The sequence below is a fragment of the Pholis gunnellus genome (genome assembly GCF_910591455.1).
Source record: "Pholis gunnellus genome assembly, chromosome: 3".
Classification (NCBI taxonomy): domain Eukaryota; kingdom Metazoa; phylum Chordata; class Actinopteri; order Perciformes; family Pholidae; genus Pholis; species Pholis gunnellus.
In genome coordinates, this window is record NC_136529.1 from 15,478,423 (window position 1) to 15,503,768 (window position 25,346).

Here is a 25,346-nt window from a genome sequence, read left to right on the forward strand (position 1 = left end):
TCTGCATTTAAAAACATGATCTTGAGTAAATGGGTAAAATTGCCCATCCAGCACTTCTGTAGGGAACCCTGGGTTTGTACCAACAATGTGATTACTGTGCTGTTAGAGGGCCAACAGCAGAGTGCACATCAGTTCATTTTGCAATCAGTCGGCATTAAATCAAGGTTGCATCACGTGCCAATAAAAGATCATTTTGCAATAGTTATTCCACAACTACCACGTAATCAGTCCAAACAAACCACTTTGTTGAGGCCTCCAGTCTTTATTGTACTTTGAATTCAAATATTTCTCAATTAAAAACAAATACTGTAGATATTGGCAATAAGATAAATATGATGACAAGAATTTTTTTTACACCTATTTTCAATAGTCTGATTATTTACATGTCTTCGGTTATTTTTTTTAGTTTGAATTGCTGTCGCAATTAAAGAGGGAAAACAAGATCCGCTGCGTTCGGCGGCTGGATTTTGTTTTCAACCAAGTATCTAGGATTGCAAATATGATGTAAAGCTTTTCTAGGCATAGGCTTAAATGATTATATTTAGGTAGTCATCTCTGAAAGACTTGATGGGCGGGACCAACCAGCAAAAAGGGCACTTGGTCCTTCATATCAACATGCTGTAATGCGACAAAGTGCAGAATTTATGCCACAGAACAAGACTTACTGGAATAGATCCATGAAGTACTAACTGCCATCTGGTTTCACCCAAAGACCCTTGAGACCGAGTAGAAGTAAATGTGTTTCATACCCACTCACAGTTATACACCTGTTATAACTGCTTCCTGGGGTACTTGTGTCTCTGTAAAGAGACACAGGGACTCTTCTCTTACGCCACCAACAGAGACAACGTGGCCTTATTTTACTTGACGGCTGAACGGTGTACTGTGACCACTGGAAGCAAATGGCTGCACTCAGTCAAGGTACTGCTGCCCCGACCCCATCTGATGACACGTGTAGATTGTTCCCAATGACAGGGAGCAAGTTCAAGCTTCATCAAGAAGAGCACCGCTTTTATACTACTTTATTTTGCTTCACTCAGTGTGCTTTTAGGATATCAAATAAAAGCCATTTCAATACAGCGCTGCATTAATGTACAAGACTAATAAGGACAAGCCATTGCAGGTGAGCCAGGGGTCTGATCAGGCAGCAATGAAAATATGCTTATAAGACACATTCAAATGATCTGGAAGTGTATGACCGACCATAGCCCTTAATGCTACGGCCAAATCATACAATCCTGTGATCTCTTGATGCACCAGAAGCAGGTAGATCATGTACTCATGGAGAATTCAAAGTGCCCCCTTCTTTAGTCAGGTTGCAGGAATCAAAAGGCCGCTTTTGCATTGTCATTACAAAAAAAAAAAGAAGGACAATAAAAATCATTAGCAGGGTGAGACTCCTCTCATAAGTTTAGCGTCTGAGAGGCAGCAGAGCCCATTCTGTGCATCACAGAACAAAACAAAAAGAAAGATGGCTGAACAAGAGCAAGAAAAACTGCTTCTGCCACAAATCATGTCAAGACGCAGATCTTAAACCTTGAACCGAGACGTCCCCTCTGTGGTTTACATTGCAACACAGATCTGGCAGCCCGGCGGTGCCGATCAGAGATCCGCTCTACGCAGGTGGAATAAGGTCACAGGACTCGTTCAACAAGCATGGCATGTATTGTTCTGTGTACACCACACTGTCACGAGTCTGCATTTCCCTCAGCACAGCAAGATCATCAGAGATACATCTAGGCACAATGCCAGTATCCTGCTAACGGCTTAACAGTTGATATATTTTAATCATAAGAACCTTGGAACGCTTTGGTTGAAACATGTGCATTTGGCTTCTTTTTTTAATATTTCTGACAGAAACATTTGTTTATCTACGCATTTGAGGGCACTTCTAACATTCTGTTCATCCAGTGAGAGGATCTCTATCCGTACTCCTCTTTAGTTCCAGACTAAGCTATGATCAGAAATCAGTCGGCCATCTGCTGCAGGGAAGAAGTCTCTCAGGTCACTCTTCTGACAAGGCCGTTGGCTCTAGTTGACAACATTCGAGACAGAAATCAAATAAAATACGGGGAAGGTGGGGTTAATAATGTTAAGTCTGTGGAGTCCTCTGTCACTAAAGTAGCTTTGTGTGTGCGTCCGAGTGTCTCTATTTGCCATATATATGTTTCAGTGCGTGTCCCTTCGCGTAAGGGCTCCTCAGTTTGTGTCCATGTGGTCATCGGCTGCTTCCGGGGCTCCTCCCAGTGAGGCCGAAGGCTGAGGTTTGGAGGGGGCTTCCTCGTCTCTGCGCTGATAGAACAGCACATAGGCTGCTTTAGTCTGCGTGGGGCAACAAGGACACGGTTACAATACAACAACAGGGACACTCGACACCAAGGACAGAAAGCTGAGAGGGCTGAAAGCTTATCTGAGTCAAACATCAGTCAGTGACAGAAATAAATCTCCAAACACTGCATCTCTGGAGGCATTCAAATACAGGACACAGAGCATTTATAAACATTATAGCGTCACAACTCACCACAATCTGGTCCTCTGAGGCAGAGGAGACGCTGCTGTCATCAAAATAATACCACTTTCCATCCACTTTATTCTTGCCATAGGCTGTGTCTGTAAGAAGGAAATAAGTGTTAAACAAAGAGCTGTTCAGTTCATTTGTTTATCTAGAAAGAGAAACAATCTCATGCACACCTGTTTACTCTGAAGGGACAAAGCCAACACAAAGACAACTAACAATGAGTCCACAGAGAAAGAAGATGCACGAGACACTTTGCTGTGTTAAAATGTAACCGATTAGTGTCAATGGAGACAGTGGTTGGTCAGCAGACCAGCTGTTGACTCATATTGTGTGTATGTTTTAAGACAAACAAAAAGAACAAGAGAGGGAGTTTATTACCGGCTGAAACTATAATAGTTGTATGTTAAAATAAGCTACTAACAGCTCTTTATGATATTGGCCTGTGATTTCCAAAGCGATTCAAATGACAGAACAGTTGACTTACAGTGACCGCCTCCCATTCCTCCATAGTGGTTTGACACGGCAATGAGGTCATATACGTAGGGGCCGGCCTTCGGGTCGCACACAAACTCGGACATGTCCAGATCCCTGCAAAGAACAGATCTTCAGTCACAGGGAAATAAAATGGCATTTGCACCGCACTGAAACACACCACCTACTAAAACAGCCAAGAAACAAAAGAGAAGATTCTCTTAAAGTCACATTCAATGTATAACACAGCATGTGGGCCGCTTGTATAGTTAAGTTAACCTTAGTGAGCACGAGTCAGCTGTTTTTAAAAGCCAGTCACGAGTCGATATGTGTTGCACACATAAAAACAGAGACAGATAGCTGCAACTTCTCCATTTGTACCGGGTTAATGACTCATGCTATGAAAGGCTCCTGGTGAAAGTGTTATTAGTTACACAACTAAAACGGATAAGGACAGTTAGGACACGGATGTATTGATGCCAGTTCTCTGAGGCAACAGTCCATTTCTTCAAAGTACAATAAAGACAGTATTTCCTTATTCAGACCTCAGGTCACTTTGTGTCAGGCTACAGCTCCCCCTGGTGTACCAGCGCCACCGATACTGCACTTTCTCAGAACACTATTCTTAAAATATGACAAACTTAATGAGCATCCAAAGCTCCCGTTTGTCACAACCTGATCCGTATTCTTTTCTAAAGAAATGCACAACTAATGTTAATGATTAACAAAGAAAGGAACTTTCAGTAATGAGGTATCGTCATAATGCTAAGCGTTTGTTCTTAAATGTGTTCACAATAATGTTAATGAGCAATAATGCCTCCTGCAAACCTGATGGGAAAGTCCACCACTGTGTCCAGCTTGTCCCTCCAACACCGGTTGTAGGAGAACCGCTTTAGATGAACGACCAGAACGCGTGGCAGCGACCACAGGTCAAACTTTTTTGTGGCCTGTTGGTGTTTCTTACATGTTGGACAATACCTGCATAAAAAAAAACAGATTATGTTTATATGACAAAGATGGAGACATGAGTAGTGGTTTGACACTGAACTAGGCTGCAGCTGTGAGCCCTTACCATGGGTCGTGTTCTCCAAGTGTCTCCATTGTTGTAAAGAGCTCGATGCATTCCCTCAGGGCCACGGTGGCTTTCTTCTTCTGGGCCTGGAGCATGCTCTCGTGCTTCTCATAGGCCTACACACAATATTCACACAGATATAAATAGGTTGCTTGCATGTCTGGTCACAGGGTTTTTTTCTGCTGACTATCAACCTACTGACCTCTGCTTCCTGCTCATCGTAGCACAGCTTCTTTGATGCTGCGTCCCAGTCGATGGCCACCGTGGAATGTGCTGCAGAGAGGAAGATGAGGGAGAGGCTCTGTCAACACAAAGGGGCTTTGAAAAATAAAACGAACAATTGTAAGTTCAAAAAGATTAGCACTGACGATTAAGTTTGAGGACATTTCCATCACAGGGCAGCGGGCTGATGTTAGCTGTGCCATAAGAGTTGACGATGCTGAAAGTGAAGAGCTTGGCTGGTGAAGAGCGCTGCTTGGCTGAGTCTCTTTTTTCCAAGTCAGAGGTCTCTTCTTCATCCTCTTCAGACTGGCCATTCTCTGGCTCTGGACTCACCTGGTGGTCCATGGCCTCCTCCTCACCTGAACAGACAACAATGAAATCTCATCACTTTGCAGTTCTTTGCATAGCTGATCAAGGTTTCCTTTGAATTTGGTGAATCTTAGATAATTACCATCATATAACCCATTAGTTTCATTGCAGGTCCCTGAGTGGTTGCTGCCGTTACTGGAGCTGGCACTGCACGAGGCCCCGTCTGACAGGGGGCTGCCACAGCCCCCCAGGCCGGCATTGAGACTAGACGATGTGGAACATTCAGGAGCCTGGCTGCAGCTGGCAAAGGTCGCTGAGGCCGATGCCGAGGACGATGCCGGGGCTGAGGCCGATGCCGAGGACGATGCCGAGGCCGAAGACAATGCCGGAGCCGATGCCGAGGCCGATGCCGGGGCCGATGCCGAGGCCGATGCCGGGGCCGATGCCGGGGCCGAGGCTGAGGCCGACGCCGAGGCTGGGGCCGACGCTGAGGCCGACGCTGAGGCCGACGCTGAGGCCCTGCTTTCACCGTTAGGGCTCTGGGATTGTTTTACATAGCGCCTGCAGCATGGAACAGAGGCGATAAGTTAACCACCAAATACACTCAGAACTCACTTTTTTATTGCCATGCCGTTTCCCTCCTTTCTATCCACACAGTAGGTCCTTACCCAATTCTCTCTAGGATCTTGTCGTAGAGAACGTCTGCTATGAGGTTGTGTCTGGGCACGGTGATGAGCAAAGGCTGGCCAAACAGCATGGTGCTTGAGGAACTTCCTGCATGCTTGGAGTGGCGCTCCCTGAAATAGACAGGCAGGTTCATCCTCTCGCTGTCCTCTTCCTGTACCTCATACCTGCAAAGAGAAAGAACACAAACATTACACACACGTATTTGAATCCGTCCACTGCATTCTACTGATGACCGCAGTATGGAGTACATACAGCCGTATGCTAGTAGTGTCTTTAGCAGAGGCTCTTAAAGCACAGGAGAACTAGAATTAAAGCCTTGCGGTTGAATGCCTCCGTCATGTTGCAGTTTACCTGCAGGATTGTCCAACTTCATCATGTTTTCCTTTAGACGTGTGTGAAATTGTCATAATTAACACATGAATTCTTGTGTTATGACAAAAAAATAAGTTTTGTGGCTTTTGACCCCCAAATTCGAATCAGTTCATCCTTACGTGAAAGTTAAGTTTGTGCCAAATTTAAAGAAATTTCCCGAGATATCCCTTTCACGAGAATGGACAGTGACATACATACGTATGTACAGACAACTCGAAAACATATAAAACAAATAAATGTGTGTGCAGGGAAGTAAAAGCCTCTCGTCTGCTGAGAGCTCCAGTAAAGCTCACAGTGAGCGAGAGGCCGGATGGCTCGCTAGCGACCCCTGCAGGCGCTTCAAATACAACTATCGCATTAAACAGTGGCCACAGTGACTCACTGAAGACAACAATACTTACACAAAGATGTCATCTTTTTCCATGATTTGGTTGAGACCATCATCCCGTCTATAGATTTTATGGAACCTATGATTGTAAACGTCAGCCACCACCATCTAGAGAGAAGGAAATGGCAAAGTTAGCACATTTTTCCATTTCAACCGAGAGTAAAGAAAATGAAACGCTGGAGGTAAGAAAAGAAAACAGTTCTCACGTTTTCCTGAGGGAATCCACAGAGTTTGGACAAGGCGCTGCACAGGTCTGTCACTATTCCCAGTTTGGGGACCACCACTCGATACTGTAAGACAAAGAAGAAGGAAAAGTGCTAGTATTAGTAATTTGGTATTATTTATCATTTGTAGGTGTTCCAAGTCTAGAGCTAGAACTCTAGTTCCACCTCACCTGTGTGGGTCTGGACTGAGGGTCTGACCGCACCAGGAACACCTCCATAGTCCGGTCCTTCTTCATGGGCAGAGGCAGTGTGAGGTAGCAGAATGGGTCAAAGGTTACAGACACCATGGAGCACTCTGGGCACACCAGAGTGGATTTGAAGAGGCCGTGGAAAATATCAACTATAATAGAGTCGTTGCGCAAGCGGTGGTTCGTCAAGGCTTCCTTTGCAACAATCTGTAATTCCACAAACAACAGAGAAAGACTTTCATTAGATGACCTTTCAAAGCCTCTGAAAGAAAAGGTGTGACTAGATATTGTTAAGTAATTCATTGAAGCATTTTCTTCCTCTGTTCTTATAAAACAGAGCAGATCAAAGCACACAATATGCTCCTTCATAATAAAAGCCTATGCTGTGTCTTGCAGCTCTGTCAATCTCGATGAAATTTAAAGCCAATTTCAGGAATCAAAAGACAACAAAGCCAGGAATGCTGTGGATATAAATATTTAAGCAGCGTCATATTCCGGCACCAGAATGAGTCTTTGCAGTTTTTAGTTTCCCTTTTCTTCTTCCATTTCTATGTCTGCTCCATTACCTCGTCTGGACGGCCCTCTGCATCCTTCAGGGCCAGATAAGGCTTCTTCTTGACGCGGTTTAGATCTTCATGGAGCCCGTCGAGCAGGAAAGCCAACAGCTCCTGGGAGTCCTGCTGCTGGTAGCCAGAAAACTGGGGGGCAAAACGTCCGACCTGGGTCTGGGGGGGGGGAGATGAATGTTGTTTGTACCTCTAAGATTATGAATGGATAACTGATATGTAAATCATTCTCTTCAGAAGAAGTCTCACTTTGAAGGTGCGTGGGGCCACGTAGCTGCTGCGGCTCAGCCACATCTGCTTCACTAGATCTGCATAGGCCTCTGCGATCTCCCCCCTCATTCCCAGCGGATTCTCCCGGTTAATCTCAGCCTCATACTGGTCATTGAGGAAGTATTCTGTGAGTGGAGATGCATTGCTCAGGCACTGGAAGAAGAGGAATCATAGATGGATAGTGTGAACATAAAAACCCCAAAACTGGCAACTGACTTTCTCTGAATGGAAGTTGGATCTGTGGCGTTTTTACCTGGAGGGCAGAGTTCATGAAGCAGGTGTTGCCCAAATTACTGAGACCACACAGGCCAGGCTGTGACTGTGACTCTCTGTAGTTGTAGGAGGAGCTGTATGAATTGTAGCCCCCCAATCTGTTGGAAGAGCAGAAAGGTTACTGTGGGTATCATTAAAGACACAGTGTTGTGATGAAGCCATGTGTGTTTAAACAGGACATTCAGATATGGTACCTGTATAAAAACACTTCAAGAGAACATATTACTACCACTTGTCATGCGTACCTCTATGAATTGACAAGTAATATTGCCACGCTGTCACCACCACACTCTACCCAAAAACTCACGATCATGCAACATTTTAAATAACTGAATTATTTTGTGTCTAACTAAAAGACGTCTCTATGACATGTGGAAATTCAGTCAAATGTTCCATCTTTTATTTTGAGTGCATTTTGAATATCAAAGTGTCTCTAGCGTGCAGTTAGTCACAAGTAATCAACTCTTCAGTAATCCCACTGAGCTGTAGGTAGCAGAGAACTCCAGAAAGAGCAAATGCAAGCACTTTAAGGCCATAATGTGTTTTAAAGTAAGCAAAGCACGATGACCCATGCTGCAACAGCACAGTTACAGTGCACCTTTTTATTACATGTTGCACTCTGCAATAGAATTAACTTTATGCTGATACAGCACTGTAGTGTTCGTACATATTTGATACCAGCTCGCCTTCAAATGGGTGTTGACTTGCATTGCTTTACTGGGTGACACAGCGTTGCATTTAAAAGCAAACGAAAAACACCCAAAACAAATTTACAAATGAAAGACTGACAAACTTAAAACAACGAAAAGAAAAGAACTAATGACATTATGGGAAGAGGGAAAGAACATACTTTTAATTCCATGGTGAGCAACAGAAGATGAATTATCTGTTAAAGACGTGGTGCTCTGATGGAGGTCTGGAGGAGCTGAACTGACTGTACTGAATCAATAAATGTCGTAAATGCAAGAGTAGTGTGCGGGACTGTCATTTTAATCTGCTCTACAAAACACCGGCAAGAGAAACATTTGATGTGCAAGTTCCATCACAACATACAATGAGTCTTTTGGAGATGTAACAACTGAATAGCACAGGAGCTGAGGAAGCAAGTGGTACAAAAGAACAGTAAGTTAAGTTTACTGCTGGTTCTAATGAGTCGGTGCCACATAAAGCACACAGAAAATGGGCACCAGAGGTAAAGGACGGAGGAATGGAGGAAAAAATCAGAAAAGGACACTTGCCTGTTACCAGAGGATGTGCTGTTGTTAAGTGTGTAGCCAGGGCTACAGCTGCTGTCTCCATTGGTTACTGTTGAGGAGATACTGGCTGTTGAGTTGGAGGAGAGTTTTGGGGAGGTAGTGAAATTCCTGGATGGGGTAGTACTGGATCTGGTGAGCAAGAGCAAGACAGTGTTTAACATTTGTTTAAAAAAAAAAAATACTGACTACATTTAATGTTTGGATATATATTTTAAATTCTCTAAAACTACTAGGATATAATTTATATTCCTACAGGCTCTTAGAGAACGACAAAACAAACAAGGTATTTGCTTACTTGGGATGGGAGGCCTGTCTGGGCCACGTGCCATCCTCATTCTTCCGCTCAATCACAAGCACCTGTGGGAAAACAAGCTGGTTGAGAGCCAAGCCGGCAAAACTGACCTTCATGTCAAAGCTATCATGTCTCAGGCTTGAATTAATACTAATGTGTGTCGAGTGCTGCCACCTTCAGCAGCTGGAGGTGGGTCTATCAACTGCACTTACTTCAATGTGTGATTAAGTCTGTTTTTTAGCTTTAGTTTGCAGTTTTAGGGAAATAGCTGCTGTGATGAATTGAAACTTTGTCTCTCACCTTTCACATTGCATACTTGTGACTACAGTGTACACGAGTATGGGCACAGTAGCATGAACACTTACAAGTTAATGTAACTTAATAAAACAGTATTGAATAGTGAAACTTCCTTTTCAGAGATCATTTTGTTGATGGGAATGTCACAGAGGTATTAGCTTACCTCTACAGTAACTGATATTCCCCATAGTTTTGTATTGTATACATAGCTAATGTATTGTATTGCAATAGACTCTTACAGTTCATGTTGTTCTGAACCATGCCTGTACATTAATTATGTATGCACAGTGAGTACCAGTGCACTGCTGGGCCGTGGTGTTCTTCAAAAGAAATGAGGAGTCTATCGGTAATCTGAAGGGTATTTGAATACCACAGCTGTACCTACCTGCCCCTGGAAGAGACCAGCATCCTGTACAGTGCTGTCTGGCTTGTTCAGCTGCTCGTAGGTGTTGCTCATGTATTTGTTCCAGAGCCGTGTCTCCTTCTCTGATGGGATATTGAACAGCGTTCTCATCTCCTTCTCTATAGTGTCTGAAAAGAAGGGATTTGCGAGGCTTGATTATTATCTTTCCTGCTTATTTTTTTACACAAAACACATTTAATGACTGACAATGTATGATATTTCCGTTTGTGTAGGCAGCCATTTATCTCGTCACTTTCAATGCAAAGTTGAATCCATAGAAACTCATGTCAGCCCTCACCTATAGTATCAGCTTTACTGAAATGACGCGTAACAACATTGTCCATGTTGTCGTTCTCACACAAGTTCAGCTCCAGCAAATAGACCTCCACCTTACAGTGCTTGACAAACATGCCATGCTCAACAACCTGGGGAAGAAAGAAGACATTTAAGAACCCTAACCACAAGCGAATGGTCAAGTAAAAAAGAAAATCCTCAACAGCGTTACCTTCCTGACGATGGGTCTCTGGCACTCCAGACAGCCGTACCAGCTGACGAGCTTTTTCCATGCCTCAGTGGGTACAAGGACATAGTCCAGCTCATCGATAAGGTGCTCTTTCAGGGCCTGAGTCTCCTGGTCTTTAAGGAAACAATAACAAAAAGGATGACTACAGACTGTACAGCTCGTTTAATCTCTATGTGGGATGTGTGCTGTTCTCAAGCGCAAGCCAAGCCCAATAGATGTTTGTTTACAGATGAAGGTTTTACCTGAGAAAAGCCCGGAGTTATCAATTGGTCCTGGATAGAGGCTACGTTCTCCCACATTGTACATGTCCCAGCTGTCAAATCCAACATACTTCTTCCACTGTTTGAACCACCGGCTGTCTATTAGATACCTAAAACAAATAGGTTGGGAACAGTTAATAACAAACACATCACACTTTGAAAGACCCTCGATCATTTCTTCTGAACCTGTAAGACTTATAATTCATAAAGCATTTTTGGTCACCTAATATGTTTATGATATGGAAGGACAGCACAGGATCGAGAGGTGATACATGGAATTTGGAGAGACATTGCACCAAGTCCTATGTTAACCCAGAAAATGATGCAATACCAAACTGCCTTGGCATGTGCAGATATTGTAACAGCAAGTTAGTTTGACTTAATCTCCTCCCAAGAGAATCTCCTCCAGTTAGTAGACTTGTTAGCAAGCATTCACATAATATGATGTTAGGGTCATTCATAGAAGTCAGTGAAAATCAATACTTCACATAGGAGCGTCAATCATAGTGAGGTGTTTGATCTTTGCCCTTTAACCTGAGGTTAACTTCCCCAAGCTATGAAACAGTGTGAACATGCTTGTGGAAAATCTTACATTTCAGCGTGAACGCCATGGGATAGAAGTCCATTTTTATTTAGTGATAATGCAGTTTCATGAAACACTATATAGGCATAAACTGACTTTCAACAACTAGATGAACGTGTTGTTAGCTCAGTAGCTAGTAGCTGATAGTCAATATAACTCTGGCCAATTTCTACAGAAGGCTATTTAAATTATTGCTTATCTCGCATTTCTATGTTGAAAAATTGAATAGTGAAACCTCTTTAAAAACAACTCGCTGCATTGTGCCCAGGCCTGGGCGGTCTTTAGGATCTGAAACATTGTTAGCCAATACCGGAAGCTGGCCGGTTAAGAAACCTGTGAGACAACTTCAACTGGTACGTCAGTACAAGCAGACTCGCAAAAATAATCCTGTCAACGGGCCCATTTCCTGATACCTAACGTTACTTATCCAACAACGAGCCGGTCTGACTAGCAAATAAACTCACCATCTGAATCCAGGGCCTATTCTACCCGCCGACAAGCTACCACATCAGACATTGTCACTTAAGTTGTCACAACCCCGACATTAACATTTACAAATGACCCACTTAGTCATGCTAGTTTCGTTGTACACAACCAACGTTCATATATGTTACTACAGCCACCATGCAAATATTTAAGTCGAGCTGGCTAGCAGCTAGCGGGCAAACTTGTTAAACGTTAGCTGGACAAAGTATCGGTAGCACAGCAGCTTTCGATTTCTGACTAGCAACCATTGGTTCCGTTAGCATGCTAGATTTAGCATGTTAGCATTTCCGGTTATTCACTAGCTAACGTTAGCTAGCTAACGATAGCTGAAAACACACAGGTAACGTTGGCCGTGGACGATTCTTACCACTCGTCGCCCTTTCTCAGAGTCGTCTTCAAAAGTGACCCGATAGTCTGTTTTTGATTTTCGGTTGATGGGGTTGGCATTTGTGCGGCTACCGGCTCCGAGTCGGAGTCTGCCGCGCCACCCGGCTCGGGTCCGCCTCCCTCGGCCATCATGTAGCGAGTGTGCCGGTCTCGTGAACGCGCGAATGGAAGAGGCGCATACTCGACTTGAGCGAGCTTCAGCGCTCTGCTCGCGGAAACGTTCTTCCTCTACGGTCAGTGACGTTGCACAATCGAGTAGAGCTGCTGTAGCACTCCAATGCGAGTGCTCTGGCATCGCCAGGAAATCACAGAGGAGTCATATAGCAATGTGTCGGAGGCCAGCAGTGTACAAATAGGGCTACTAAAAAACAACAACTTTGTATTATTATGTCCTCAGAACATCTTGTAGGGAATCAAAAAACTGTAGTTAGCCTGACGGATGACGTTTGCTTGCGTTGGGGTGCATTGCAACAAAGAAAACTATATATGTTGTCAAAACAGGCTTTATGCTGTACAAAACACAGAGGGGTTACAATACAAAATAAACCATCTACATACTTCAAAAACACAATATTTCAATCACACAAACATTCTCCCTGCCAACAGTTAATCAGTTCTGGGTCTATTTCCAGCATTTGGCAGCTGATCCATCTAACAAAGGAGTCATTAATGATGGTTAAAGTATAATAAAATAAACGTCTATTTTTGAAACATGACACATATGGAAATTGAAACAGCTAGTCTAGCTGTGCATGACACAATAAAAAAAAAGAAGCACTAGGTAGTTCACATTCTATTACCTAACGGCATGATGGCATACAGTTACAAGCTAATAATAATGCATTCCAACAAGCAAAAAGCCACTCAATATCTCCCAAACATCTCCTTGTCTCAAAAGAGATGGAACAGCAGCAGAACCAGTGTATTATTAAGTCATTTCAGATATTATATGGAAAGGTAATAATACATGTGAAAAGACAAGGACAACAAATAAGTGAATGTAAACTTTGCATAACATGAAGGGATTTGTCCCATCTCTGGGGCTCTAACCAAAAACAAATCCCTGCATTGATCAAAATTCAAACTGAAGGTTCCAAGTAGAAGTGACCAGGCCGTCAGAAGATGCCGCTTGGCAGCTCCTTGCTAAACATGCCTTCAAAGTCCAGCTCTCTGCTCATCAGATCCTCCTCTACACTCTCCAGTGCCCACTGATGGTCCGTCAGTTCCAGTGCCTCCCACTCTGCCTGAAATCGAGGACAGACGTCACATGAACAACCGAGCAAAGCCCCTCCACATTAATTAATTATGCTAAAACCACTGCGGTATATACCTTGAAAGCTTTATTTGTATCTGCAGGCATGGCCATGGCTGCACCACTCATCTGCTCCTGCATGATCCTCGACTGATCTGCACCTGTGCGGATTGAACAACATAAGTTGAAGTAATCATCTTCTGGGAATAAAAAATAATTATCTGAATGCAATTTGCATTTGTAAATAGCACTGACCAGGATGCATCTGAAGCTAAATCTTAAAAATGTAACCCTCAGATTGTGTGTATTGAAATTAAATATTGTTTTCATGCTCACATTCCTGTGAATTAAATAGCTACTTGTATTATGACACAGTTGCTATTACTGTTGAAACCTCTGGTAATCAGCATGAGTAGAATTAACATTTTCACGTTATCATCGAACAATCTGACCCGACACAACATTCAAAATGATCTTAAAATTAGCAACAATTACCATTATCTTGGCCTAGGATTAATGAGTACATGCTTCGTAGTCCAAATACGTTCAAGAAATACCACGACGCCGAGCTCACCCTAGAGGATAAACGCACACAGAAACAGAAACAAATGTCAAGAGAGGCCCACACTAGCTTAAGCATGTTGAGATTAATACGCAACAACTAATGCAGTACATCTGTACAGATCTGGTTTTATTAGCTTACCAGGAGGCATCCAGTGAAAGCAGCTCTATTCCTTGCTGAAGCATGGGCTTGAAGCGCAGAGTGAGAGGGAAGGGAACCTTAGCTGTGTGGAAGAGAGTGAAGAAAGAACTCAATGTAGGATTCACATATAAAACCACATCTTATCTGGTGGCAAGACACATTCAGAGTTATTTTTAGTGCGGGTCACATTCTGCCCCCACAAGCTGCCAGATCTGTGAGAGAGTGACATAATTACTTGTAACAAATCCTGAAAAGGTCCAGTTGATCCAGCCTCCAATGAGGATCATGGGAAGCACATTGGTGACATTTCCTTTCATCATGTCGGTCAGCATGCTGGGATCTGTGAAAAGAGACAAAATGCACTTCTTGCTAAGTACTGTTTAAATATATATATGCATGTTTGGCACAAACAAATCAGGCACAAAACACAGAAAGCCTAATTGTTTAATGACAGACATTTTTAATTTACAATGTGCATTTTAACGCTAAAGCTTGCGTCATCGCATCATGTTCAGTGGTAAATACTTAAAATGATTACCCGTCATTGGAGAGGGTGGAATAACCTTTCTTTTGGTCTTCTTGAAAAATCCATCTTCTTGATTATTGAAGAAGAACTTCCTCATCAAAAAAGACTAAAACAAGGAGATATATTTAGTAACATTGTCCGACACGCTGTAGTTGTGACAAAAGTGCAAAGACCAGTGGGTTTGTGTTGAGAGTGTGTTTCATATATGGTGGACAATAACTCGGACACGTGTCGGAGATGGATGATGACATTTGCTACCTGTTTTGGGATGTATTTTCCATTTTCTCTGAGGATTCTGCTCCGAATAAGAACCTGGCTGGATTTGGAGAAGAAAGTAAATTGATTAATTCACATGACTTTCAAGTGTTTGTTTGTATAAATAGGATCCACCTTACAATTAAAGATGACCTACCTGTCAGAAACCTGTTCTAACGTCAACTTCTTGTCACTTTGAAGAAGAATGGACACATAATGCCGTATCACCCCGACTAGAAACGTGATGAAGACAATGGGCAACACCACCCAGAGCCGGATATTAGAGTCCAGCAGAAGCTCCGGCTCAGCCATCCAGCCTCCTAGCTTAACTGAAGAATGAAACAGCAACGCGAGCGTAAGGTACATACGTTCAATACACAGCAGGCAAGTTAAACACAGCTTTAAGTAGCCTCAACTATTGGGGTAAGCTTCTAACTAATGTAAGGCGTTGTTATTGGGATAGTTTACTAAAGTACTAAGATGTAACATAGCTATAGCTAAACCACAGAGCTGTCAGCCCATTTAGCTAGCTAGCCAGCGTCATTACCGTAATGTTACTAATAGGTCACGTACGTTATCATGCTAACAAGCTAAAGAGCTAACGTTAAACCACCTAATCTAAGCTCCACGGCAAAGAGTAGAAACACAATCTGTTGTCTACTAAAACCAGCAGCAATAATGAATGTAATCCACCACCGATTAGCTGACGCTAGTGGTTCGCTAATGGTAACGTTAGCACCAGCTGGCTACCTTGCTCCTGGTGCCCGGGGTCACAGTATGTGGGAGCTGGAGAGTCGTCCTTAGCGCAGTGTTGACCACTTGCAATGTGTTTTTACCACAGCTGCGAGGGACGCAAAGCATACGCTTTGTGAGGTAGTTAAAAAATAATTAAAACAACATTTAACAGTTCGAATCCACCGCTGCGACCATCGCGCTGTGGTGTTGCGGGATGAGAGCCTACTGTCTGTGGATGAGAGCAGATTTCTGCTTCTGCAGCTCATCCGCACCTCATCGGGACTGCAGCGACACCCAGCGGTGATGGGGGGAACTGTCAGCCCGGGCCAGCCAGTGGTTCCTCTGTCAGAGATATAACCGCACCAGTGGTGGAAGAAATACTCTGTAACTTAAGTAAGAATAGCAATATCACAGCATACAAATGATCTACAAGTAAAACTCCTACATTTAAAAAAAGTACAAAAGTATTGGCATCAAAATGCACATTAAGTACCGAAAGTAAAAGCACTCACCATGCAGAATGGCCCATTCCAGAATCATATATATTATATTATTGTATTATAATCATTGTACATCACTTGAGTTGCAGCTGATAAATCAATTTACTTTTGATACTGCCGGTCAATTATTAAATGTCCCTTAAGGATACATGAAGTCTTATTTCGTATTCATCTTAACCTGCAAAGTAACTAACTAAAGGTATGGAATTTATGTAATTAATTACAAAGTACAATATTTCTCTTTGAATTGTAGTGTGGTATAAGTATTAAGTAGCAGAAAAATGTACAAGTACCTTACATGATTAAATGAAATGTCCTTAGTTACATTCCATCACTGAACAGCACACAATCAATAGTAGGTGACATGGTGTAGGTTACAGCAACCAAATACAAGAGGAATAGCAGTTCCATACTGTTTCTTTATTTGCTTCCAAATGTTAAATACAGTAAAAGCTTAACAATTTAATTTGAGTTCAACACAAGGCCATTGTAATTGTATAGAATTTAACATATCTCTATTATACTCCCATTGATGCACATGTAGGAATGAAAGTAGTGAAGATAGATATGCAGGGCAGTAATTGTATTCATTAAAAGTGCAGAGACCAAAAGGAATTGTATAACACTGAAACAAGCATAACAAATAGACACATGTCATATATTTAGAAATGAATGATGGCAAGAGAGATATTGAGAAACGGGAAGCAGCCTACTATTGTGACCAGGTTTAGGACAAGTAATATGGATTTAAACATCTTTGATTATCTTTCTTAATGAATCAGATACAGAACCAGATTTATTGACCATGCATTTTTAGACGAGGCAAACTGTTTGGCCTCCTATAAACTGCTTACACAAACTATAGTGCTGTGTCAGTGGTATAAATATATACAATAAGGCCTGTGTAGATTTAACCAACACTTGAAGTGACATATGATTGAATCAATGTAAATTACTCTGCTTTTTTTTTTTAAATAGATGTTTTGATCATTTGATGGAGCGTTATCATTCGCTTGTTTGTTGTGTGTGCTCTGTGGTCTCCTGACCAGTAGGGGGCGGTAAAGCGCAATGTATCTGTTTGCCATCAGTCTGTAATAGAGAAGAAGACTCTACTGACCAGAAACTGAAGAAAAAAAACCTTCTAGCTTCAAACCACTCCGGTAACCAACAGATAAAGCAGTCTGCGTTATCAAAACGGTATGTAACATGAAGTTGTATTTTTTTCTGCTGACGTAAGCTAAGTAGCGTAAGTTAACGTAAGGTCTCGGAAGCTATAAAACGTCAAAGCTAACGTTAGTTACACTGGCCTGCTTGCGAATGTGTTAGCAAAGGCCCGGTCAGCAGGGTTGATTTTTAGCTAACGTTTCATACACTTTTTGGTTTTTCTACAGAGTTCCTTGATCCAACGTTTCTCCATTCAACCATGGGAGCTGATAAAAGGTGAGCTGGACATCCTCCAATACGGAAGTGGCACATATATCCAGTGTATTCGCGCTGACACTCCCTTTTTCTCTGTTTCAGGCTTAGTCGGAGTGAACGTAGTGGAAGATATGGCTCGGATGGGAGGAGAGAGGATCCAGAATGGCACGATAGACTGGGTAGAGACGTGGAGAGGGATCATGACCAACAATGGGGCGATGACAGACAACGAGAACGTTTCGATGAGCGCAGAGACAGTCCAGAGGTGAGTGGATTGTGGATGTTTCTTTCACACATGCAACAGGAAAATACAAAACATCTCGGTTCATAATAACAGTATTATTTATTTTCTCTTGTCTGCAGCAGAGGGGCCGAAAGCGGCGCAATAGTGACAGATCTGATGATGAGTACGACGGGGATTATCCAGACCAGGACTACAAAACGGAGCAGGAGCAGGAGGAGGAGGAGAGCAAGACCATCATGCTGAGGGGCCTCTCTCTTCATGTCACAGAGGATGATGTAAGCCCACTGATGCTTTTTAAGGGTAAAGCCACACCCAGCGTAAGGAGATGGGTGTAGCTGCATTTCCCTTGCAAAGAGTGTGAGGGTATTAGAGGCGGAGAGGTGAATCTGCTGATTGCGGGAGGTTTTGGCTTCATTCAGTCCGGCTTTACTGCAATTTCTGAGGATTTCTTCAGTTTGTATCATTTTGGACGATTAATTTGTTAGAGGAATGCAACTAATGTCAGATTATTTTTGTGACGTGACTTAACTTAGTAAGGAAGAGGCAGCGCACCTTTTCTCAAAATGGGGAAATGACATAAAGTTTGACAATAGTGTTAGCTGTATGTTATTGGAACTGATGGAGAACTGTTGTAAACGTTGTTGCAGAACAGTGAGGAGTTGTATTCTGATTAATTTGACCCTCTGCTCCAAACCTCCAGATACGCTCATCACTCGAGCAGCTCCAGGGGCCCCAGCCTGTGGACATTCGCCTAATGAAGAAAAGGACCGGTGAGTGCTGAGTGTCTCACGTTCACCTCAACACTCTGTCTTACAACCCACATTCCCTATTTATGTACTTATTGCAACTCATGAAAAAAACCTACTCCTAATACAACTGTCAGGGGATCCTTTGTGTCGCATAGATTGTCTGGTCATAGTATCGCCAGGTAAGGAGGTAACTGTATGTACTATTCCTCTACCATTTTTTTATGTACAGACATGAAATGTTATGGTAAACAAAATCTCCCCCCCCCATCCCCTTTGAACCTTGTAAGCACCCTCCCCACCTCCATTTTTGATTTGAGTTGGAGTGTACAAGCCCATTGTGAGTCTGAATGTTGCACCAAAAGCATTCTAACTAACACGCCTCCCGTCTATATTTGAATGCTGTCTCTAGGTATAAGCCGAGGTTTCGCCTTCGTGGAGTTTTATCACTTGCAAGATTCTACCCGATGGATGGAGACCAATCAGGTTGCCTCAACAATCACCAAGTTTCGAGTTATTCTTGGAGATTAGAGCCCCAGTTAACCGATACATGACTGATCATTGAGAGCTGTGCATATTTGCAATAGACAGATGTTGGTGTTTAGTTGCAGGACTGTATCATAACCGTGGGCACACAAAACTGTGATTATCAAACGTAAATGTGTTTGATAATCACACAATTGTCTGATTTTTTATTTGTATACAGCAGCTTTTTCAGACATGATAGTCTCTCAACTGCTTAGTTTACTGAATGCTAGGAGTTCAGTGTTGAGTCACTGTATACAGGCTTTTTGCTTTTGGAGATGCAATGAACTCTTCAGTCGGCTCTGTTACAAATATGAGAACATATTTAGGGCCTTAAGCTGAATAAGTGTTTGCCCCTCATGAAAGAAGACTGAACAGTGGTTCCATAGCACATTCTGCTCCAGCTCAGTCGCTCGGATATTTTCTCATCTCCATTTAAAATCCGAAGACTGGAGTGAGACATGGACGAGCTGGCAGCACTCCGATCCCAAACACTTAGAAGCGGTTTGTTTTGAGACCTCGTACACAGAACTGCAGCTTTCTCTCTAAACTTCACTTTCTACCTCTGTTCCCTTTTCACTCCCTGAGACACTCTACCTAAGCAGCTACGAGTGTAAGCCTAGCCACTCTTTCCCGTTCCAGCTGCTCTCACTCCTCTCTGTGGAGTCTGAAATAACTGGCGGCTTTTGACTCCGCAGAACAAGTTGGCGATCCAGGGCAAGAGCATTGCGGTGCACTACAGCAACAGGAGACAGAAGTTTGAAAACTGGCTGTGCAACGCAGTGAGTGCAACTTTATTTGTCTTTTGTACTGTTTTTGTTTATGTTGTTTTAACTGATACACCTTATCCTGTTCCTTCACAACATTGTAATGATATACACATATGTGTGAATATGCTATGTATTTACTAAGCTTTGGTATTAGCCAAACATTTTATCCATTCTTTAATTCCGTTTCACCGTCCCAGTCTTTCGTCTATGTTTTCCTCTATGTTGCTCATGTATTTCTCTCCGGGAGGATCATTCAGAAGATCAAGACACACTAACTACCTCATACACCGAGTAAAAAATAGGATAAATACAAAACTACGTAAAAGAAATGCATACATTTGGTACTAAACTGTGATCCCAGAATGATATATTCTATGTTTTTACAACATTGTCATTGGTTTATCACAGTGTGGATTGTACAATTTTCGGAAGAGGCTGAAGTGTTTCAGGTGTGGAGCAGCCAAAGTTGGTGAGTTGCTACTTCAACAGACTATAAGTATGAGTTTGTTCTTCTCAGTAAATACTTCCTGTATGGGTCCTGCACTATTTTATGTCAGTGACCCGCCCTGACTAGTGTTAACCTGCGTGTCCCTCTGCCTCGTCTTTGCTGAGTACAGATGGAGAGCCGCCAGCACTCAGTGGTTTAACTGCGGAGTCTCAACAGCCAGGAGATTACAATGGAGACAGTAAGTGACTTTTTTCGCCACATATTCAAATATGTTTCCCCCAGTAATCGTATTCCACATTCATTCTTGGACACGTTGTTTTGTTTACAGCAATCATTTTGAGAAACATTGCTCCTCTTTCAACTGTTGATGGAATTTTGAGCATCTTGGCCCCCTATGCCAACCTGTCAGCGGGCAACGTCCGCCTCATCAAAGACAAGCAAACGGGACAGAACCGAGGCTTTGCCTTTGTTCAGCTCTCCTCTCCCCTGGTACGTTATCTCTGGAGTCAGGATATACGTCGGTACGTTTCTTCTGGGCGTGTACACACGTTTGACAGTTTTCATCTTTATTTCCTGTATAGGAGGCTTCGCAGCTGCTCACCATTCTCCAGAGCCTCCAGCCACCTCTAAAACTGGACGGAAAAACAATCGGTGTGGATTATGCCAAGAGTGCTAGGAAGTGAGTCATCTCTCACACACACACACACACAGACGTAGACGCATACGGTTTGATTCAGCTCTCTATTATTAGAAAATGGCACATAAAAGCTCTTTCATATCTGAATTTAGATTCATAATCACATTTTGCTGGAGGGTGCTTATTTGGTCCTGCAGTAATTCAAATGCAATCATAGTTGAGGCAAATGAACGGCTCATTTTCATCCTGCGTGTGCTGCAAATCTCAGGTTTATCTAACTGCTCCGTGTCCTTTCCAGAGACTCGACTCAGCCCGATGGGATCAGAGCAGGCGCTCTCTCTGTTGCCAGCACAGCCATTGCTGCCGCTCAGTGGTCATCCAGCCAGGTATCGGGGTTCTACTTGTGCCGTTTTGTACTTCGAAGTCATTTTGTTGCACTTAAAATTCCCTCTTAAAGTTTTAAAAGCTCTTGCCATCCATAGACTTAGTACAAATGCCTCGTGGCGGTTTGTTTAGTGGACTTTTTTTTTATATACGTCTTAACTGAATTGACACATTTTTTGTGCAAAATATTGGCTCAGTTGCAAATGCAACTTTTACTTCTTTTTTTTTAGTTGGGGGTTCTTGTGTGTTGCTGCTGACGTTTCTCTGTATTTCCTTGTAGTTACAGCAAGGTTCTGGCACCGCCTCTGACTACATTGCCCTTCCAGATGGCTATGCACAGCAAACACAGGTCAGTTCACGCTCGACTTTATCGTGGCTTTGACTTTAAGAAGGAAGACCAGTGATTGACGTCATGGTTTTTTTTCCTCCTCATGTCGGGACAGAATTATCAACTATGGCAGCAGCAGCAGCCTGAAGCCTTGGCTCTTGTCATCGGAGATGGATTACTCGGAGGTAAAAAGAGGGTCAAATCACTCGGAGCTGTTTCGTTTTTTCGACTGGGATGCTAATCTATCATTACCGACTGTCTTTAGCTGCTCCAGGAATGAAGACATTGATCCCTGCAGCCGCCGGTGTGGTCATATCTCAGACGGCTCAGGTTTACCAACCTGTCATTATCAGCCAGCCTTCCATACAGGTAGGCCGTGTATTAACATGGCATCTATGTACAACTCTTAGTGTCGTATGGTGGCTCCAAACGTACATCATGATTTATTCCCTCCTCGCTTTCAGCCACACCAGTTAGTGCGGGCTGTTGATGCAGCGCAGCAGATTGCGAGTGTTTGCGCCGCACCACTGGTAGCACCAGCAGCTTCCACCGCTGCAGCTGTCGTCTGTGCGGCCCCAGCTGTTAACACGACAGGTGAGATTAGTTAGCTTCACTGTGGCTCCTCTGCTTGTCAATGAATAGATCAACAATTGATTTGTTTCATATGTCCTCTTGTTGTTTCTGTAGCTGCCCCTGACACCTCAGCATACCAGTATGAGGAGTCTTCAGGGTACTATTATGATCCACAGACGGGCCTGTACTATGATCCCAGCAGCCAAGTATGTTCCCCGTAGTCCTGCTTTATGTGCAGAATATATATTGCCAAACACGGTCATTTGTTTGATCTTTACATCCTATTTCTTCTGCTTGTCATCAACAGTACTACTATAACTCTGAGACTCAGCAGTACCTCTACTGGGACAGTGAGAAAGGGAGCTACATCCCTGCACCAGACACGAGCTTAGCCAACAGTTCCTCAGCCGCTAACAGTAAAGAGCCCAAAGAGAGAAAAGAAAAGCCCAAAAGCAAGTCTGCACAGCAGGTAAATGCTACTTTTTCAAAAGTTATCCTCCGTATGGAATATATCTCATCATTTAAATGATACCCGTACTGACTGATAATACAATTGCAGATTGCAAAGGACATGGAGCGGTGGGCAAAAACCTTAAATAAGCAAAAAGAAAGTTTTAAGAGCAGTTTCCAAGGCTTTGGACCATCCAAGGAGGAGGAAAGGAGAGAGTCTGCAGCTGCCGATGCAGGTTTCTTCCTCTTTGAGAAAAAGGTATTTAGTAGTGACTACTGGCCCCGAGTATGTTGTGCGTAGTATTAGTGTCATAGCATACTTGAAACGGTACTAATATAGACTGAGAGGGGGCGAACTGGGAACTCACATTCATTCAAATTCATACTTTTTGAATTTCTTTTGTGTGAATGAAATAAGTTTAAGTAAGTAATAATAAGTTTATTATTAAGTTTGCTCACATCATGACTGACATTGATAGACCGGCCTTTGTGTTTTGGACAATCGTATGATAATAATTTGATTTTGAATGTTTTACACTAGAACGTAATCTATGATCTATTACACTGTAGTTTTATAAATTAAAATATAACTTGTGGAACTATGAACCTTTTGGTTAAAAAACCCCCAAAAAGAATAACTATTGTGTATGATGATTTAAATGAATGAATATGAAAACCTTTCACAGACCCCTGACAGAGTGCCAGGGACCCCACTTTGAGAATCTCCGATGCAGCTTATTTTTGTTATTTGTTGATGAAATTTGTCGCTTCCTTTTCAGCAAATGGGAGGTTTTGAGGTGCCGTCTTTCATGATTGAACCATTCAAGATCACCGAGCAGGAGACTTCAGCCAAGGTTTGTTTGTGCCTTTGCCTTTTTATCTCCACAATTATGAATGAAGATGAATCTCATACCATTTAATCCTTTTTGTCATATTACAGAGCGGCCTGGTTGCCGCTTACAACGGAGACAGTGACCCCGAGGAGGGCAGCTCCGATAGAGCAGCAGACGAGGAGGGGAAAATAACGGACTGGACGAAGATGGTTTGTCTGCTGTGTCGACGGCAGTTCCCCGCCAAGGATGCTCTGCTGCGTCACCAGCAGCTCTCTGACCTCCACAAGGTGAGCCTGGAGAAACAGCGGGTGTTTAATCTGCAAGTAGCTGAGAATATTCTGTTCAACATTTAAAGTTTCAGTACAAGATGGAAAGAACATTATTAATCTTGTGCTGTCTTGAATACATATATGTGAATGTGATATTTATTTGGCAATTAAAGTTTCTTTCATTTGTTTAAGCAAAACTTGGAAATTCAAAGAAGATCAAAACTCACAGAAGCTGAGCTGGAGGAGCTGGAGAGGAAAGAAACGGAGGTATTTGGCTCAAGAATTTACACAAAGCTTTCTCTTATCAGTGATTATTTGTTTTGCAATGAGGTCACAAAAAGTGAGGACACGATAAAGTGCCGCGGTCATTTTCTTAACAGCTGAAGTACAGAGACAGAGCTGCAGAGAGAAGGGAGAAGTATGGGGTTCCTGAACCTCCTGCACCAAAGAAGAAATTCTATAAACCACCAACTCCAACCGTGTAAGACTCGCATTACACCGCAAACATCTGTGATTATTTATTTATTTATTTTCTCACAAATTTCATTTCTAACACCTCCGGTCATTCACCCTTCAACAGAAACTATGAGCAGCCCACCAAAGACGGCCTCACGAGTGATAACATCGGAAACAAAATGTTGCAAGCGATGGGCTGGCAGGAAGGCAAAGGTCTGGGGCGCCACCAGCAGGGCATCACCGCTCCCATCTCGGTGAGCAGGCCAACAATTAAATTATTTCGCCTCTTTCTTATCTCCCTACCAGCATCCTGGCAGATGGAATATGCATGTCAATGTGTGTGTGTGTGTTTGTTTGTTTTTTTTCACTCGCATAGCAATTAGCAGTGTTACCTGAAGAGTAGCTGCATACAATCTGTCTCCGCTAATCACCGTCTTTTCCCCACAGGCTTCATTAAGGACCAAGGGCACAGGCTTGGGTATTAAAGGAAGCTCGTATGAACTCTCGGCATCCGACACCTACAAGGATGCTGTTCGAAAGGCCATGTTTGCACGCTTCACGGAAATAGAGTGAAAAGTAATCCTACTGAACCAGGAAATAGTCATATTGTGGCCAAATGATACTGTGAATAGAAAGAGTTGCACAGACGCAAACTGTCATTTCCATCTTCTCCATGTATATAATGGTGTTTTATATAGCTAAATATTTTGTCATTCCAAAGTATGTAAATATAAATGTTGTATAGCGTTTGTACATATAATTATTCAGACCTGCTGAGGTTTTGTTTCTCTTGAAAATCTAAAGAATCAACGTGACAAATAAATTTGACCTTTTGTGCTCAACAATACTTGATGTTTTCTCCCTTTACAAGAAACTAATTGTTACGAGAAAAATAAAATAATACAACAAAATGACACCGTTATTAAACAGCCCTAGTTAAATGTGGATTTCAAGGCACCAATGTGCATTAAGAATGTTTCTTTAATGTCTTGGATATATACTGTAGGATCAGAAGGGAAGACTTAATTTAGGAGGTCAGGTTAATATTGTTTGAGTTTCCCTCAGACATTACAGGTTCAGCCTCCGCTATGGTTTTATGTTCCTTAAATCCACGTATAGTTGTGCTGTAAGAGAATACCAAGCTGTTATTGTAGTGACTTGGTCCTCCAGCCTTGAACATCTTGCTCTCTGTGCTCTCGTTTCTTTTAATACATCCACAATCCTTAGACTCAAGGACAGGCTGGGC

General features: G+C 42.7%; 3 protein-coding genes across 3 annotated transcripts; 1 reads left to right on the forward strand and 2 right to left on the reverse strand.

Annotated features, from left to right (window-relative positions):
* Positions 1-196: 196 nt before the first annotated feature.
* usp4 (ubiquitin specific peptidase 4 (proto-oncogene)) lies at positions 197-12,194 on the reverse strand. Its single transcript, XM_079185212.1, has 22 exons — positions 12,028-12,194; positions 10,574-10,701; positions 10,314-10,444; positions 10,107-10,233; positions 9,791-9,936; positions 9,112-9,173; positions 8,799-8,945; positions 7,541-7,658; positions 7,267-7,440; positions 7,018-7,176; positions 6,434-6,658; positions 6,246-6,329; positions 6,053-6,147; positions 5,261-5,443; positions 4,735-5,153; positions 4,430-4,642; positions 4,264-4,334; positions 4,062-4,177; positions 3,818-3,967; positions 3,003-3,106; positions 2,522-2,610; positions 197-2,322 (listed from the first exon to the last, which is right to left on the reverse strand). Exons 1-22 carry the CDS (start codon positions 12,177-12,179, stop codon positions 2,200-2,202), a joined length of 3,216 nt encoding a protein of 1,071 aa, XP_079041338.1. The 5' UTR covers positions 12,180-12,194; the 3' UTR covers positions 197-2,199.
* A 378-nt stretch (positions 12,195-12,572) lies between these two features.
* emc3 (ER membrane protein complex subunit 3) lies at positions 12,573-15,838 on the reverse strand. Its single transcript, XM_079185688.1, has 9 exons — positions 15,534-15,838; positions 14,941-15,112; positions 14,787-14,844; positions 14,541-14,634; positions 14,238-14,342; positions 14,003-14,084; positions 13,795-13,874; positions 13,378-13,460; positions 12,573-13,291 (listed from the first exon to the last, which is right to left on the reverse strand). Exons 2-9 carry the CDS (start codon positions 15,093-15,095, stop codon positions 13,163-13,165), a joined length of 786 nt encoding a protein of 261 aa, XP_079041814.1. The 5' UTR covers positions 15,096-15,112; positions 15,534-15,838; the 3' UTR covers positions 12,573-13,162.
* A 1,262-nt stretch (positions 15,839-17,100) lies between these two features.
* Positions 17,101-24,993, forward strand: LOC306716118 (RNA-binding protein 5-like). The gene is made up of 25 exons (XM_079186696.1): positions 17,101-17,215; positions 17,410-17,458; positions 17,540-17,702; positions 17,801-17,956; positions 18,382-18,451; positions 18,840-18,913; positions 19,651-19,734; positions 20,131-20,191; positions 20,340-20,408; positions 20,499-20,659; positions 20,752-20,849; positions 21,106-21,193; positions 21,472-21,540; positions 21,635-21,704; positions 21,785-21,888; positions 21,984-22,113; positions 22,207-22,298; positions 22,400-22,561; positions 22,652-22,801; positions 23,322-23,396; positions 23,483-23,662; positions 23,837-23,911; positions 24,025-24,125; positions 24,225-24,354; positions 24,548-24,993. The coding sequence occupies exons 2-25, from the start codon at positions 17,442-17,444 to the stop codon at positions 24,671-24,673; spliced, it is 2,505 nt and encodes an 834-aa protein (XP_079042822.1). The 5' UTR covers positions 17,101-17,215; positions 17,410-17,441; the 3' UTR covers positions 24,674-24,993.
* The last annotated feature ends 353 nt before the right edge of the window (positions 24,994-25,346 follow it).

What these genes read in the sequence shown, in the direction of transcription:
- usp4 (XM_079185212.1), bottom strand. Translation starts at nt 12,179, where the DNA reads ATGATGGCCGAGGGAGGCGGACCCGAGCCGGGTGGCGCGGCAGACTCC. An exon ending in AGACAGGCCTCCCATCCCAA is followed by an intron (nt 8,946 to 9,111) that starts GTAAGCAAATAC and finishes CTTGCTCACCAG; the next exon opens with ATCCAGTACTACCCCATCCA. An exon ending in AGCACATCCTCTGGTAACAG is followed by an intron (nt 7,659 to 8,798) that starts GCAAGTGTCCTT and finishes CTCTTCCAACAG; the next exon opens with ATTGGGGGGCTACAATTCAT.
- emc3 (XM_079185688.1), bottom strand. Translation starts at nt 15,095, where the DNA reads ATGGCTGAGCCGGAGCTTCTGCTGGACTCTAATATCCGGCTCTGGGTG. An exon ending in GAAAATACATCCCAAAACAG is followed by an intron (nt 14,635 to 14,786) that starts GTAGCAAATGTC and finishes TCCTTGTTTTAG; the next exon opens with TCTTTTTTGATGAGGAAGTT. An exon ending in TCCACCCTCTCCAATGACGG is followed by an intron (nt 14,343 to 14,540) that starts GTAATCATTTTA and finishes CTCTTTTCACAG; the next exon opens with ATCCCAGCATGCTGACCGAC.
- LOC306716118 (XM_079186696.1), top strand. An exon ending in ACTATGATCCCAGCAGCCAA is followed by an intron (nt 22,299 to 22,399) that starts GTATGTTCCCCG and finishes TGTCATCAACAG; the next exon opens with TACTACTATAACTCTGAGAC. An exon ending in TCTTCCTCTTTGAGAAAAAG is followed by an intron (nt 22,802 to 23,321) that starts GTATTTAGTAGT and finishes CTTCCTTTTCAG; the next exon opens with CAAATGGGAGGTTTTGAGGT.